The 17,977-nt window shown below is 35.4% G+C and overlaps 1 protein-coding gene across 9 annotated transcripts in view; it reads left to right on the top strand.

Moving 5' to 3' along the window:
* The window catches only part of DLG1 (discs large MAGUK scaffold protein 1), a 262,255-nt gene that overhangs the window by 101,306 nt on the left and 142,972 nt on the right, over window positions 1-17,977 (top strand). For 6 of the 9 annotated variants that reach the window (XM_044943013.2, XM_044943017.2, XM_025285992.3 and 3 more), the window contains one exon: window positions 12,000-12,098. The exons of the other annotated variants lie outside the window; for them this stretch is intronic. In XM_044943013.2, coding sequence (XP_044798948.2) covers window positions 12,000-12,098 — 99 coding nt within the window. The remainder of the gene's footprint in view (window positions 1-11,999; window positions 12,099-17,977) is intronic. 9 annotated transcript variants of the gene reach the window in all.

The raw sequence follows: 17,977 nt of genomic DNA, 5'->3' as shown, positions 1-17,977 counted from the left end.
TTGGGTAATGATTTAATATCAGCTGCAAAACCAAAAGTTTCACAAGAGCTGGTAGGATAGATGTATGTTTTCTTATATACCTAGAGCCTAGAGTGGTGAATGCAAATGATGACTGTTTGTTGAATGAATAAAGTTAATTATATGCATTTATTTTCATTTAATCTGATGATGGCTACAAAGAAGTTTGGAACTTCTAAATATGGTTTGGCCACTGTAAATTTTCCAAGCGATTTTTATGTACAACTATGGCTTTAAAATTATAATTCTGCGTTATAGGATTTTATAAAACCATGGCTATTTCAAAACTAATTCAAAGGCTTCTGTGAAAAAATTGAAGCATATATATAGATATATGAAGAACTTATATTCTTACTGTTACAATTTGACTTAATGTCATTTTCTAAGATTTTTCTCACTGTGTACTTCCTGGCACTGTTATTTAGATAACATTTTTCAGTCCTCCATTCTTATATCAAAATTTAGAATTTTGATAAAGGTAAGAGTAGCTATTCAGATCATGCAGAGAACAGTATCCTACAATTACCAGCTTATTTACCAAACTTTAAATAAACCAGCTGATGTGGCAATTGTACAGGCATGTACAAATCAGTTAACAAAGACTGGACCTATTTTGTGCAAGTATAAACCAACTGATATCACATCTGGAAGCAGTAGAATTTTAGAATCCTAAACACAACTTCTGCCCCTAGACGAATTTATTTGAAAGATGTTTTCCCCCTCACTTCTTAACAGTAGTGCTGCCTGCTCATTCTTTATCCATTAGTAGACCCCAGTTTAGTCCCTTTCTGAGCAATATTATCAGTATTTTTGAAATCTAAACTGTGACTATTGATTCAGCCGGCTGTGAGCATAAGGAAGTTATTATGATGACAGAATGGGACCAATTGATTGCCTTACAAAATTTTTGTTGGCTCTGAGGCAAATAACTGAAGATTATAATCTGCAATTTGAAACGAAACATATCCCAGCCTCATTTTTCTGTATTTAACTCTGACTAATCTTGCTGGAACCATCTAATGTATCAAAGCATTATAAATTTGAAAAATAATCACTTGTAAGTATTTTGACATATAGCAGAAAAAGATAAATACCAACCTTAGGAATTAAATGCTTAAACTATACTAAATACATAGCAGGATTTTGGAGAGCACTGGTTGAGAGTGTTGTTTTTAGAGGTTGATGGACTGAGTTTAAAGCTCTGTTCTATTTTAGCTGTAGCACACTGGATAAATTACCTAAATTCTGAGTCTCATTCTTCCACCTGCAGAAAATAAGGATCAAGATTTAGTAAAAAATTAAATGGGACAAATCCTCAAAACCCTTACTATGATACCTGACATCAGTAAAGTACCTGTCATCATCATCTTTATCACCACTTTCACAACCACCCGTGAAATTGATCCTGCAAAATATTCTGGTCTTTTAAGTGGGGAATCTGGAGATACCGAGAAGCAATCTTATTACAGAATGATGAAGAATTATGTTTTGACAAGAGGATTGGTAACCTTGAGTAGGTCCAGCCAGAAAAACAGACACCACAGTAATCATTTTAACAGGGAAAATGTAATATGAATGGTGATTTAAAAGGAATTGGAGAACTGAAAAGGAAACATGTGAACACCAAAATAAAACAGAAATAGTAACAACAGGAAGCAGCTACCATCTGAGAAGGGACCTAGGGATCGAGTTGAGGTTAGTAGAACCCAGAAGTTTGGAAGAAGGGCTCTGCAGGCTTTAAATATGATCTGTCAGTGATATTTACTACTTACACAGTTTAAAAAGGAAAGAGGAGAAAATCTTTTGAGCAGATGTTCTTGAACAAGACCTGTTTACTTTCACATAGGATAATATTAAGCAATTAACTATTGCTAGACAGAGAACAAGGCTTCCCAGATGGCACTAGTGGTAAAGAATCCACCTGCCAATGCAGGAGACATAAGAAACATGGGTTTGATCTCTGGATTGGGAAGATGCCCTGGCAGGGGCCATGGCACCCCACTCCAGAATTCTTGCCTTGAGAATCCCATGGACAGAGGAGCCTGGCAGAGGGATGACTCTCTGCAACACTATAGACTGTAGTGACTTAGCACGCATGCAGAGGACAACATGAAACTGGCAGTTTTTTGGCATTTTTATATTTTGAACATCATCAAATATTAGAACATCTTGAGCACTTTGTGATTGGTAGTGGCTGCCAAAGCACACACTCTCTTAGCAGTGTCTTCTATGTGTATAGAATGAAAGTGGGCAGGGGGAGGGATGGATATACACAATCTGTTCTCTGAGTCACTTTATCATTCTAGAGTGCTGATGAACTCAGTCTCTTTTGTCGATCATATTGTTTCATTCATCCGAGAAACATGTATTAACTACTTCCTATGTGCTAGATATTATTCTAGGAACTATGTATACCGGAGTAATATTGAATAGAACAAGAATCCTTACTCCTATAGAGCTTATATTAAAGGGGGAGAAGACAGATGACATAATTAAAATACATAGTATACTGGGGAAAAGGTAGAAAGAGAAAACAATAGGAAATGTGTATATTTGTGTGTATGTGGTGGGGGTAGGTTTAGTAGAATAACTAGGAGAGGCTTCAACTTAAAGGTGTTATTTGAGCAAGACATAAAAGAAGTTACGGAGTTGGGTCATGTGGATATCTGGGACAAGAGCATTCTAGACAAAGGAAGACTGAATACAAGACTCTGAGGCCAGAGCTTGTTTAGAGTGTTTGAAACACAGCAGAGAGGCCAGTATGGCCAAAACACTAAGTGGGAAGAGAATAGTAGAAGATAACTTCAGAAAGATTAACAGTGACCTGAATCATTGGGGTTTGTACAAGAATGAACAAAATAGGGTAAATGTATGAGTCCTAGAAAGTGTTGAGGTCCCATTTTAGGTTAGTCATTGTGAAGTCCATGGTTTGTGTGTGTTTCTGTAGCCATAGTCTGATAAATGTGGGGAGGCAGGCAGCATATTGCATTTGGTAGTTTCATATGTCTGTTACTTATGTGACCACAGCTTTAAATTCAAGTTTTGGATTTCTGTTTACTTGAAATTTTGAATGATTGTTGGCTCATCCTTGTATCAGTACAAAGTGAATGGCTGAATGCTGATGGAATGCTATCTGTTTATAATGAAGGGATGATTACCTTAACTATTCATAAATATCAATCTTGCAAACTTAAATATTGATAGATTCATGAACTACTATGTTCTGTCCGTGTAAACTAGCAGATTTGCACCCATGCTTCTATACTAGGATTGTTAATCACTAGACTGTTTTCCTTTCTCCCCTGTTATTTTAAAATCAAAAATTTGTATTTAATCCCTTAGTATTTGTTTCCGAATATATCTAGTTTTGTTGCTGTTTGCTTCAGAGATAATTATGATAGGAATATCATATGCAGCTGGTTCAAATAACATGTTATGGAGTTTATACTGAATGTACTATATGGAGTAAATGTGGCAAAATGAGCATTTGAATCAAATAGGAACCAGATCTAAGCAATGACAAAAACTTATTTTGAAGGTGCTGGATCCCTGTTGAGTACAATGATTCCCAAACAGTTTTGGTAACTTTATTGTGCTGCATTTTATCCTTCTATAAACATACGAAAAGCTTGCAGTTCTTTTCCTTGATTTCTCTTTCCCTCTTAGGTATTTTCTTTGACATTTATTCAAAGAAACATGTCTCACTACCACATTGTAGAAATTTAAACAAAGGAACTTAGATTAAAAATATTAAACTATACCATACAAAAACCAAAAAAAGAAGGAAAATTCTTATAGACCAACAGTGGCGTGGGGGTAATTATTTTTCTTTAAGATATTGATAACAAAAGATCTGCTAATTCATTTATTTCATTTTCCTTAAATATGTTATAAATTTACTTAGCACTTATTGAATCTTTGTGGGTATTCTAAGCTCATTACCTGGTAGTATGGTATTAGTTATCTTTCTTTAGAATTTAATTTTATGAGCATGTTAATAAGACTATAAGTGAGAAAAAGTTAAGAAAAATATGTTCAGAAAGCATTGCAAATCTTTTATGGTTGGATCTAACTATGATGTAAAAGATAATTTTTAATGGTCATTGTTGTTGTTATTTTTAATAGTCCTTCCCAGATTCCCATCAGTCATATAGGTACCACTTCTACATTCAAAAATTATCTTTATTTGACTACTCATGTCCATTTTCACCATTACCGTCATTTGGTTGAAGCTACTGATCACCTCTCAGCTGGATTATCATAGCAGCCTCCTAATTATTCCTTCTGTTTCTTCCTGCATCAGACAGTATTCATATGCACATATAAAAAACCACTTTAGCTATTTCAAGCAGAAGGGATTTATTAAAGGTAAGGATTCTCCATCTATATTTATTCATGTATCGAGTGGAGTGAGTGCAAGTGAAAGAGGGAGGTACATAGTCATAAATGTAGATGTGCAGTACACGTTAAGCATGTGGCTATACCTCATGAGGCTTCAGACTACTTTTTATCAAAATCTTTTTAAAAGCTGCTTTCATAATTTTAAGCTCTTAAATTTAAAATGTAAAACTGAATAAATAACAAGAATCTCTAAAAATTAGTTAAAACATTTTTCAGAAAGCCATCAATTTGATACTGGCATTTAAAAAGTACTTTTAAAATATGTACAATCCAGTTACCTTATGGGAATTTACCATTTTCTGCAGTATTCTTTGAGACAGTGTTAATAGTATAGCCTCTGTTGTCATGGAAACAAGTCTCTGAAGGAGGCCTCAGAGGCTAATGATTCCATGGTGTTGCTATGGATAGAAACAACTGAGACTGTTGTTAGTCACATGGTCAAGATTAAAAAAAAAAAAAACCAACTAAAACTCTTTGGAGCTGATCTTATTGAGTGATACAAATGGAACAGAAAAAGGATGATGGCCTGAAAGTCATATTGTCTAATAAAATATGTATGTAAGATTTTTCAAGTTTCAAATGCTTAGGCTGAATTTCTTTTCTATAATAACCCAAATGTAGTGGTTACTCTATATTGCTGCCTCATTATTCATATTAGAGCCTTAAGTTTGACATTTTCCAATTTAGAATCATCTTATACAGCTCACCAGAATTTTATCATGCTCTCAATCCTGTGCTCAAAATATCCTTGTCTCTTCTTTTTACTCTGTTATCATATTTAACATCTATACTGTTCCTCATCACTCAACCTTCATTTGACTAGATATTATTTGTTTAGGGCAGTCTTTTGTTTCATGGAAACTAAATGACTTATTTTGTTGTTGTATAATCCTTTGTGACTCATACTGGTTATTGATTGTGGCTAGGAAATTATGTGTGTTGATATGCATTTGTTTTTGAAGACTTTTTCAGCAGTATTTTCCTTTCTTAAGAAAGAGGCAGGGGTATATGTTCTTCTTCAAAGCACTTGATCAGTGCCCTATAGAGAGTGGGGTGGAATCAGATGGTGTATATTTTGTTTAAGATTTTTAAAAATGGTATTCAGATCCTTTAAAGGATTCTGTCAAAAGGAAATATATTTAGAATAGGTTCAGAGCCAGTATTACAATGTAATATTGAAGAATTTATAGTATATCATAAAGGGTTTTTGAGAGCAACTGCCTAATGGAGGAAATGTTTATGCTTGGCCTTGAAATTTGTTACAAGCATATAGCTTTGTCTTTTTTATGTTAAAGTGGATTATTAATTAGCTAATATCTGACTCTATTATAGAGGCAAAAAGAAACTTCTTATAGGTTTTAGATATGTCTCTTACTTTGATTGTGGTAATTGTTTCACAGGTGTTTGCATATGTTCAAACTCATTAAACTGTATACATTAAAAAGTACAATTTCTTGTATATCAGTTATACCGTAACAAAGCTGTTTTAAAAAATAAAGATGATAAATGTTAGACTTTCTTGTCTCTAATACTTTGGATGTATCAGAGCCACTTATTTTGTAGTTTATCACTCAACTTGGATTTGTCTGATGTTTAATGTTCAGGTTATGCATATTTGATAAGAATGTCCCAGAAGTGATATACTCTGATTACATCCCATTAGGTAACATATGATTTTGATTTGTAGCATCCCTGATGATGTTAACTTTGGTTAAGATAGTATCTGCTGGATTTCTTCACTGTAATTAATAAAAATTTGTAGGGGAGATACATGTGTGTCTGTGTGCGTGTCTCCCACTCAAACTTGCTTCCACTAGAATGAAATGGAAGGGTCATTCAGCAGCAGTTGAAGTTTTAACATTTGTTGATGTTTCTTAAATGGGTTATTACTGTGGTGGTTGCCAGATTATAATTTTGTGACTTCATCATTCCTTCTACATTTTTGATGGGCATCTACTGTAAGGAAATGCACTTTTCTCTCTATTCATTTTATTGTTATGTAATTATTTATATAAGTGTAGACTCATGGAGTCCTCTTTAATTTAGTGGGGTTTATGCCATCATAGGGGTCTGCCGTGGTGGCTCAGAGATTAAAGTGTCTGCCTGCGGTGCGGGAAACCTGGGTTCAATCCCTGGGTCCGGAAGATCCCCTGGAGAAGGAAATGGCAACCCACTCCAGTATTCTTGCCTGGAGAATCCCAGGGACGGAGGAGCCTGGTGGGCTGCAGTCCACGGGGTTGCAAAGAGTCGGACACAACTTCACTTTATGCCATCATTATTGTTATCTGAGTCTCACATTGTTCCCAATGTAACTGATAAGAGCCCCAGCAAGCTGATTTCTGTGTCCTTTGTCATGCCTCATTAATTCTTTGAGCACCTCCTTATTTTCTGGCAGAGGCAGAAAGTTCTAGGCTCTAGCTCTGGAGTCATTTCTCCAAAGATTCCTTTTTTAAAAAATTACAGAATGGATTTTTATAAGCCAAGATCTGAGTGCTAGGTATTTTCATGTTATTGAGGTGTTACTGCTCCCAGATGTTCTCTGTAGACAGAGCAAGGGTACATATGTATATGTAAACACACATATTTATTTCTGTATTTGTCTATATATATTGAAAACCGTGCTGTCATACGAGTGCCTCCAAATCTAGTCTAGAACCATAGATTTCATGTTGATTTTCTCCCTTTCCATGTTTGCAACTCCATTCTCTGATGTGAGGACCCTTGCTCCCACTATCCTTTATATATTTACTTATTGGATCAAGTCTCAGGTATGTCAGCAACCTCCTGTCACTGTTGATGCTCTTAGTGGACATCCTTCCTACCCTGCTCAAGATCAAAGAGATATCCCCATCTTGTTCCACTGAGGCCTCTATACTTCATGCCAGACTACTGCTCCTGCCACACAGACACTCTGTCACACTTGGGATCCAACAAAAATTCCAGGCTGCTGTCCCTGCCTGCCCATGTGCGATACTCTCTTCATCCTGCTTAGACTCCAGCATCGCTGTGCACCCGTCCACTCCCTGCGCACAGATGCTGCTGCCTCACGCTGCTGACTTCAACAACCTGTGCTTGCCTACATCAAGATCCTGATTATATTCTATCATTGCTACCTTCTAGAAATCTAATTTTTGTGCTTCTGTTAATATGACAGTAAACCATCTGGAATTTTACATATGGTGTAAGGTAGTAGGGTAAAGGTTCATTTCATTTTCCATATGTATATTCAGTTGATTCAGCAGTAGTTTTCTAGAATAATTGAAGTATAGTTGATGAACAATATTATGTTGGTTTTGAGGGTACTAAATGATTTTGATATTTGCATACATCATGAAATGATCACCACAGTAAGTCTGGTAACCATCTCTCCACATACAAAGTTTTATGATATTACTGACCTTACTTTTTGTGCTGTATATTACCTCCCTGTGACTTACATAACTAAAGGTTTATACCTCTTAATTTCCTTCACCTGTTTTGTCCACCCCCCCATCTCACTCCGTTTTTGGCGTCTGTGCATTTTTTCTCTGTATCTATGAGTCTGTGTTTTCTATCTATGTTTTCATTTGGTTTGTTTGTTTGGTGAAATCATGTGGTATTTGTCTTCCCTATCTGACTTACTTCACTTAAATTCTTTTAAAACTATCTTTTTCTCTTTGTCATAAAATTAGGAGTCAGAATCTCTTGGGTTTTTCAAACATTTTAAAAAAGTTATAAGTATTCCATTGAAAATTGTTAGTATTTAAATTATTTATTTTAAGTTCATAATATGGAATTCAACTTTTTTTCCCCCTGTAGGAACAATGTATATTAATGGTGTCTGGAATCCCAAGTAAGACAGACAGAGATTTTATTCCTAATTTATTTTTAATTGTGATAAAATATATGTAACAAAATTTTACTGTTTTAACCTTTCTTAGTATACTTAAGTACAGTTAATTCAGTGTCAATAAAGATATTCATGGTGTTGTGCAGCCATCACCATTGTCCATCTCTGTAACTTTTCCATCTTTCAAAACAGAGAACTCATTTAAATTGGTAATATTATAAAGAAAGAAAACAGGAAACAAAATCTAATGGCTTACAATCTCTTTCTATGGCACCCCACTCCAGTACTCTTGCCTGGAAAATCCCGTGGACGGAGGAGCCTGGTAGGCTGCAGTCCATGCGGTTGTGAAGAGTTGGACACGACTGAACGACTTCGCTTTCACTTTTCACTTTCATGCTTTGGAGAAGGAAATGGCAACCCACTCCAGTGTTCTTGCCTGGAGAATCCCAGGGACAGGGGAGCCTGGTGGGCTGCCGTCTATGGGGTCGCACAGAGTCGGACACGACTGAAGCAACTTAGCAGCAGCAACAGGATATCCAGATAACAATAGTCTAGCAGATCTTTTCCTCATTCCTCACGTTAACTTCTGTGAGCTTAAGCTCAGTTGTAAAATGAAGGGTTAAACTTTATCCCTAGCTTCTTCAACTCTAATGATCTTATAAAAATCATTGAAATTTTTAGTATCTTTTTGAACAGTTAATGTGAAATGCATTTTCAGTTTATTTTCTAGAAAATGAGATGGTAAAATATTATAATTGTTTTTCTCTTAATAGGAATACATCTTCCATCCCTCAGCATGCATTACAGCATCACTATATATTCATTGTCGACAATTGGAAAAGTAGAATTCAAAATAGAGGCGGGGGAAAAACCATTCATAATCCTGTCCTCAGAGGTTAACTTTTCAAACATGTCTTTGCATTTTTTAAATAAAATTTTTATCTTCTCTTTTTTAGTTAATGTCATGCCATAGGCAATATCCTATATGACTTACAGACTGTTCTTACAGGTGATTATTAATCGATGCATAGTATTTGCATGCTAAGTTGCTTCAGTCATGTCCGACTCTTTGCGACCCCATGGACTGTAGCCCACCAGGCTCCTCTGTCCATGCAATTCTCCAGGCAAGAATACTGGAGTGGGTTGCTGTGCCCATCTCCAGGGCATAGTATTTAACCTTATGAAATTATTATTATTTGTACAACCATTCCAACACCTTATATTTAGGATATTTTGCATTTTCCCAAATACAATGTTCAAAAGAATATATTGAATATTAAGACATTTGCTTTTTAAATATTCCCTTAGAATTCAGTTCAGTCGCTCAGTCATGTCCAACTCGTTGCGACCCCATGGACTGCAGCATGCCAGGCTTCCCTCAAGATAGACTAACAGAATTACTAAGTCAAAGAGTTCAACGTTTTTAAAGCTATTAGATTGCTTTTTGTAAAGTTTGTATGAAGTTACATATCCAACAGCACTGTGAAGGGACCTGCTTTCCTGCATTAAAATATTTTTGAGGTTTTTAATTGTGATAAAGTATATCTAACATAAGATTTGCCATTTTAACCAATTTTAACTGCACAATTCTGTGGCATCTGTTACATTTCCAGTATTGAGCAGCTTTTACCACTATTTCCAACACCTTTTCACTATCTCAAACTTACTTTGTAACTACTAAGCAGTAAACTCCTTACAACTTCTAATCTACTTTACATGAATTTACCTATTCTAAATATAAGTGGAATCACAAAATATTGACCTTTTGTATCTGGTTAATTGCACTTAATGTTTTCAAGGTTTGTCCATGTTGTGGCATATATCAGAATTTCATCCCTTTTTATGGCTTAATGACTATCCATTGTGTGTGTAGGTACACACACCATGTTTTGTATCTCTGTATCTGTTGATGGATACTCTTGAGTTGTTGCCACCTTTTGGCTATTGTGAATAATGCATCACTGAACACTAGGGTAAAGTATTCAAGCCCCGGTTTTCAGCTCTTGTAAGTATTTACCTAGGAGTAGAATTGGTGGGTCATATGGTAATCCTAGGGGTAGTTTTTTTGAAGGACTTCCAAACCAAACTGCTTTCCATAGTGGCAGCACCGTTTTCCATTCCCACCAGCAGTTTTTGATGATTCCAATTTCTGCATATTCTTGCCAACATTTGTTACTTTCTGTTTTTGTTTTTACTTTTTTATTATTGCCTCCTAGTAGTATGAAGTAATATGTCATTGTTACTTTGATTTACATTTCCCTAATGAATAATAATATTGAATAGATTTTCATGTGCTTATTGTTTTTTTTTTTAATTGGGGTTTTGTTGCTTTTAAATGTTGTAATAGTTTCTTCTGTACAATGAAGTGAAACAGCTATATTTATACATATCCCCCCTCCCTCTTGAACCTCCCCCTCACCCACTCCCCATTCCATCTACATGGGTCACCACGTGCACCGAGCTGAGCTCCCTGTGCTATACTGCAGGTTCCCACTTTTTGTGTTACACATCAGTGTATGTCAATCCCAGTCTCCCAGTTCATCCCACTACCACCCCACCTCACCCCATGTCCATACATCTGTCTGTTCCCTACGTCTGTGTCTCTTATTTGTGCCCTGCAGATAGGTTCATCTGTACCATTTTTCTAGATTCTACATATATGCATTAAATATGATACTTATTTTCTCTGTCTGACTTACTTCACTCTTTATGAGAGACTCTAGGTCCATCCACATCTCTACAAATGACCCAGTTTTGTTCTTTTCTATGGCTGAGTAATATCCTGTTGTATATATGTGCCACATCTTCTTTATCCATTCATCCGTTGATGGACATTTAGATTGCTTCCATGTCCTGGCTATTGTAGTGTTGCTATGAACTTTGGGGTGCATATGTGTATCCTCTTTGGAAAATGTCTGTTCCAGGTCCTTTGCCCATTTTTTAATTGTCTTTTTATGGTGAGTTCTTTATCTGTTCTTCATGTGAAACCATCATCAGATGTTCAGTTTGCAAGATTTTCTCCCATTCTGTATGTTGTTTTCCCCTTTCTTGATAATGCCATTTGCTTCACAAAAGGTTTGAATTCTGATACAGTCTAATTATTTTTTACTTCTGCTTTTGATATCATATTTAAGAATCCATTGTTATATCCAGATTTATCCCTATGTTCTAAGAATTTTGTGGTTTTAATGCTTATATTTAGGTCATAATTAATTTCCAGGTTTTGTATAGGATATGAGGTTAATAATTCTTATATAGAATATGTCATTGGTATAGCAAATATTTATGATTTAATCCAGGTAACAGAGATTGGTATTTTTACAAGACACCCTTTCTGTGTTCCATTTACATCTTTTAAAAAAATAATTGAATTAATCATGAGAGTAATTGATTCTTTGAATGCAAGTAAGCAAGTGGTCAAATATATCCTGAATGCTATAAAAATATTTTGTAGTCTGTGAAGCGAGTGTCTTATCTCCCAGTGGAGGAGTATTGTTAAATCATTATATTTTATTATTTTCATTTAAACATCTAAAGAGTAGTCACTTATTTTAACTAGAGTCATTAAAATTATTATTGGTGGTATAATTACTTCTAAGAGCATTTTCTCATTTAAATTGAAGTAATGTATTATTTTACCTATTTTAGTTATTTCTGAAAACTATAATTTATCTTTGTGACAAAACTTTCTGTTATATGTTTCCCTTTTATTTTATATTTTTCCTGATTTTTTGTCATTGATGATTTTTAGCCAACAGAAGCTGTATCTCCCTCTTCTCCCACTGTCCCTGTGATCCCTGTCCTGCCAGTCCCTGCTGAGAATACTGTCATCCTACCCATCATACCACAGGTTTTTATTAGTTTCTTTTTTCTTTATAAAAATTTTATTTGTTCTTAATGGTTTCATTTGTATTCTTTTCAGATCATTTCAACTGTTTCTTTGTTAGATTTGGTAATACACTTTGGACTTTAAATGATATTTTTAGGGAGTTAAATATCTGGGATTTAATATAAGATGGGTTTAATATTTGCCATATTATTAGGTTATCTACAAAAAAAAATACATTCTCAACTTCATCATACTGAACCTCCTTAGATTTGTTATCATGCCTTTTATACATGTAAGTCTGTTCAAAACAATTTTAAAATTTATTTGCTTTGGGAAATTTTGTTTATTTTCTAAAGATAGTAAAAATAATTATCCCTCCTAATCTTGTACTCTATGTGTCCTTTTATATATAGCATTTTGTTCTCAACTATATGTTGATCTTCTTTGGAAATACTCAATCTTTCTGTCATTTGATAGCATAACATACTTCACATTTATTATTGAAAAATAATAGCTGATGTATATAAAGTATTTGGGAGCTCTTTATGGTATCTTTGCAACTTTTCTGTAAATGTAAAAATACTCTGAAATCATGTGTTTATCTTTTTAAGTTAACGTGTAACAGCCAAAAAATACAATGAGATAACAGCCAAATGTCAGAGAATCTGAATATTTGTAGCTTTCAGAGCTTTAGTAGTTCCAAGGATGGCTTGTTAAGAGAATAAATAACTACACTACCAACAGAGTTATCCAAAGGTAAAATCACAGTGTTATTAGTAAGTAGGATAATTGAGATCTTTCACACCAAAGGTCATTATATCATTTTAATGTGTAAACAAATGGATCTTTAGGTAATTTTACTATTATTGACCTGTAGCATAAAATCTAGTAAAAATGGTGTTTATGCTGTGTCAAAATAAGTCCTATTAGGGGGAAAAATGGGTTATCACCTTTCATTGTTCTGATCTCAGTGCCCTTCTCCTCTCTTAAAAAGTGAAGATCAGTAAGAACATTATACAAAATAAGATTCTAGGGGAAATATAGGTATTACAATAAAACTTATGAAAATCACAAAAAGTCAAATTATGAAACTACTAAGAATTGAATAGATAAATCCAGATGGATATTTTATGTACAGTGCAAAGAGAAATTGAATTTATAAATTATAAAATATAATTCTACATAGACAAAGGGTTATTATAATAATGTAACATTCTTCTAAGTAACTAGGATTTAGTAGCACAATGTTTTGAAGTAGGAGACTTGAAAGTTTATTCTAGTCATGTCACCTCAGTTTGTCTTTTGATGTCAAAATAGTTTTCTAAAACCCTTTGAAATTTTGAAGTAATTTCTGCTCTTATATTCAGTTAGGAACCAGTCCTCTCCTGTTCAGAAGTTCTCTTATTTATTCCAAGTGTCCCTAGCTTAGTATCACACTACACTTGAAAATTGTTTAGAGATTGCATAACCTTGTAATTATAAATAAAGAACTCAGATTGATCTGGTTTAGAATTCTAGTTCTACCACATCCTGCCCTCTCCAGTATTCTTGCCTGGACAATTTCATGGACAGAGGAGCCTGACAGGCTATAGTCCATGGGGTCACAGAGTCAGATATGACCGAGCAACTAATACTTTTCCACTTTCCTACCACTTACTAGCTGTATAATTGAGCAGTTTACTTAACTTTGATCTCGTTACTCACCTGTTAACACTGATGATGATAGTACTTACTTGAGATGTTTTACAGTGATTGAAAGAATAATATGCATATGCAGCTGGCACTTGATCTTGGCTATTTGTATCATTAGTGTTACTTCATATTTGCTTGAGACAGTAAACCAGGGAACAAGTTTAAAAACGAACAGGAGAGGCTTATTAATGGGGCAGCCTGGTGGGCTGCCGTCTTTGGGGTCACACAGAGTCGGACATGACTGAAGCGACTTAGCAGTAGCAGCAGCAACCTCATTTTAGGTTTTAAATATACTTACAAAAGTCTATGTAGAATAGTTTAATAATTCGTTTTGTTTTACATGAGAAGGCTGTGGGTGTGCCTCATTTTGCAGAATAAGTGCATGTATACCTGAGTAATTGAGTATAACATATACATTGTAAAATTAATAAAAGTGATTAAAATATTTGTCCCCAAATGAATTTTTAAATCCATATCTTATATATAACCTGATTTTAACATTTTAAATAAATACAATTTTTCTTCTAAAGATCTACTACTTTATACTTTGGATGCATCAGGAGATAATAGAAATAGAAACAGAAAATTTAAGATTTAGAGTCTAGTCCTGCTTTGTGACTCAAATTGTTTAACCTCTCTGAGTTTTATACTCCCTTCATCTATTAAAAATGGGGGCTAACACCTCTCTATTTGAAAGTGAGTTTGAGGACAGATACATAGCTAGAAAGATGATAAATTTTTAAAATATTGTCATATTATTTTTAGAACTTTAAACTTTCAGAGTACTTTTATATTGATCATGTCATTTAAATTTTATGAAAATATGAAAATTATGCTTACTATTTAGAGTGGTACAGAGATACATTGAATGGCTTTTATTTATTTATTGAAGGATAATTGCTTTACAGGATTTTGTTGTTTTCTGTCAAGCTTCAACATAAATCAGCCATTGGCATACATCCTTCCCATTCCACCTCTTTAGATTGATAGAGAGCCCCTATTTGAGATTCCTGAGACATACAGCAAATTCCCATTGGCTATTTATTTTACATACAGTAATGTAAGTTTCCATGTTACTCTCTCCATACATCTTACACTCTCCTCCCCTCTGCCCTTGTCCATAAGTCTGTTTTCTATGTCTGTTTCTCCATTGCTGCCCTGCAAATAAATTCTTTAATACCATCTTTCTAGATTCTCTATATATGTGTTAGTAGGCAGAGGAACCAGAGATCAAATTGCCAACATCCCCTGGATCATGGGAAAAGCAAGAGAGTTCCAGAAAGACACCTATTTCTGCTTTATTGACTATGCCACAGCCTTTGACTGTGTGGATCACAATAAAGTGTGGAAAATTCTGAAAGAGATGGGAATATCAGACCACCTGACCTGCCTCTTGAGAAACCTATATGCAGGTCAGGAAGCAACAGTTAGAACTGGACATGGAACAGACTGGTTCCAAATAGGAAAAGGAGTACGTCAAGGCTGTATATTGTCACCCTGCTTATTTAACTTCTATGCAGAGTACATCATGAGAAATGGTGGGCTGGAAGAAGCACAAGCTGGAATCAAGATTGCCGGGAGAAATATCAATAACCTCAGATATGCAGATGACATCACCATTATGGCAGAAAGTGAAGAGGAACTCAAAAGCCTCTTGATGAAAGTGAAAGAAGAGAGTGAAAAAGTTGGCTTAAAGCTCAACATTCAGAAAACGAAGATCATGGCATCCGGTCCCATCACTTCATGGAAAATAGATGTGGAAACAGTGGAAACAGTGTCAGACTTTATTTTTGGGGGCTCCAAAATCACTGCAAATGGTGACTGCAGCCATGAAATTAAAAGACACTTACTCCTTGGAAGGAAAGTTATGACCAACCTAGATAGCATATACAAAAGCAGACACATTACTTTGCCAACAAAGGTCTGTCGAGTCAAAGCTATGGTTTTTCCAGTAGTCATGTATGGATGTGAGAGTTGGACTGTGAAGAAAGCTGAGTGCAGAAGAACTGATGCTTTTCAATTGTGGTGTTGGAAAAGACTCTTGAGAGTCCCTTGGACTGCAAGGAGATCCAACCAGTCCATTCTAAAGGAGATCAGTCCTGGTTACTCATTGGAAGGACTGATGCTAAAGCTGAAACTCTAGTACTTTGGCCACCTCATGCGAAGAGTTGACTCATTGGAAAAGACTCTGATGCTGGGAGGGATTGGTGGCAGGAGGAGAAGGGGCCGACAAAGGATGAGGTGGATGGATGGACATGAGTTTGGGTAAACCATGGGAGTTGGTGATGGACAGGGAGGCCTGGCGTGCTGCGATTCATGGGGTCACAAAGAATCGTACAGGACTGATGACTGAACTGAACGGAATACAATATTTATCTTTATCTTTCTGACTTACTTCATTCTGTATAATAGGCTCTAGTTTCATCCACCTCATTAGAACTGACTCACATTGTTCCTTTTTTTATGGCTGAGTAATATTCCATTGTGTATATGTACCAGAATTTCTTTATCCATTCATCTGTTGATGGACATCTAGGTTGCTTCCATGTTCTAGCTATTGTAAATAGTGCTGCAGTGAACATTGGGGTACATGTGTCTTTTTCAGTTTTGGTGTCCTTCGATTGGCTCCTGGCTCAGACGGTAAAGCGTCTGCCTGCAATGCGGGAGACCCGGGTTCTATTCCTGGGTCGGGACTATCCCCTGGAGAAGGAAATGGCAATCCACTCCAGCACTCTTGCCTGGAAAATCCCATGGACAGAGGAGCCTGATAGGCTATAGTCCATGGGGTTGCAAAGAGTCGGACACGACTGAGCGACTTCACTTCTTCTTAGGTTTATATGCCCAGCAGTGGCATTGCTCGGTCATATCATTCCTAGTTTTTTAAGGAATCTCCATACTGTCTTCCACAGTGACTGTATCAATTTACATTCTCACCAACAGTGAAAGAGGGTTCCCTTTTCTCCACACCCTCTCCAGCATGTATTGTTTGTAGACTTTTTGATGATTGCCATTCTGACCGGTATAAGTTGATGTCTCATTGTAATTTTAATTTGCATTTCTCTAATAATGAGCGATACTGAGCATGTTTTCATGTGTTTGTTAGCCATCTGTATGTCTTCTTTGGAGAAATGTCTATTTAGGTCTTTTTCCTACTTCTTGATTGGGTTGTTTGTTTTTCTGGTATTGAGTTGTATGAGCTGCCTGTATATTTTGGAAATTAATCTTTTGTCAGTTGTTTCATTTGCTATTATTTTCTCCCATTCCGAGGGTTGCCTTTTCACCTAGCTTATAGTTTCCTTTGCTTTGCAAAAGCTTTTGAGTTTAATCAAGTCCCAATTATTTACTTTCATTTTTATTCCCATTAGTCTAGAAGGTGGGTCATAGAGGATCTTGCTTTGATTATGTCATTGAGTGTTCTGCCTATGTTTTCCTGTAAGGGTTTTATAGTTCCTGGTCTTACATTTAAGTCTTTAATCCATTTTGAGTTTATCTTTGTGTGTGGTGTTAGGAAGTGTTCTAATTTCATTCTTTTACATGTAGCTGTCCAGTTTTCCCAGCACCACTTATTGAAGAGGCTTTCTTTGCCCCATTGTATATTCTTGCCTCCTTTGTTAGAAATAAGGTATCCATAGGTGCATGGGTTTATTTCTGGGCTTTCTATCTTGTTCCATTGGTCTATATTTCTGTTTCTGTGCCCATACAGTACTGTCTTGATGACTGTAGCTTTGTAAAATAATCTGAAGTCAGGAAAGTTTATTTCTCCAGCTCCATTCTTCTTTCTCAAAACTGCTTTGGCTATTCGGGGTCTTTTGTGTTTCCATATGAATAGTGAAATTTTTTGTTCTAGTTTGTGAAAAATGCTGTGGTAACTTGGTAAGGATCACATTACATCTGTAGATTGCATTTGGTAGTGTAGTCATTTTCACAGTATTGATTGTTCCTACCCCAAAATGTGCAATATCTCTCCATCTGTTTATGTCATATTTGATTTCTTTCATCAATGTTGTATAATTTTCTGTATACAGTTCTTTTGTCTCCTTAGGTAAGTTTATTCCTAGATATTTAATTCTTTTTGTTGCACTGGTGAATGGGATTGACTCCTTAACTTCTTTTTCTTATTTTTCATTGTTAATATATAGTAATGCAAGTGATTTCTGTGTATTGATTTTGTATGGCTTTTGAAGTTGCAGAAAGAACCTGGACTTTAT

The sequence above is a fragment of the Bubalus bubalis genome, chromosome 1 (genome assembly GCF_019923935.1).
Source record: "Bubalus bubalis isolate 160015118507 breed Murrah chromosome 1, NDDB_SH_1, whole genome shotgun sequence".
Taxonomy (NCBI): Eukaryota; Metazoa; Chordata; class Mammalia; order Artiodactyla; family Bovidae; genus Bubalus; species Bubalus bubalis.
The sequence above is the reverse complement of the archived record's forward strand: the minus strand, read 5'-3'. Positions and strand labels throughout refer to the sequence as shown.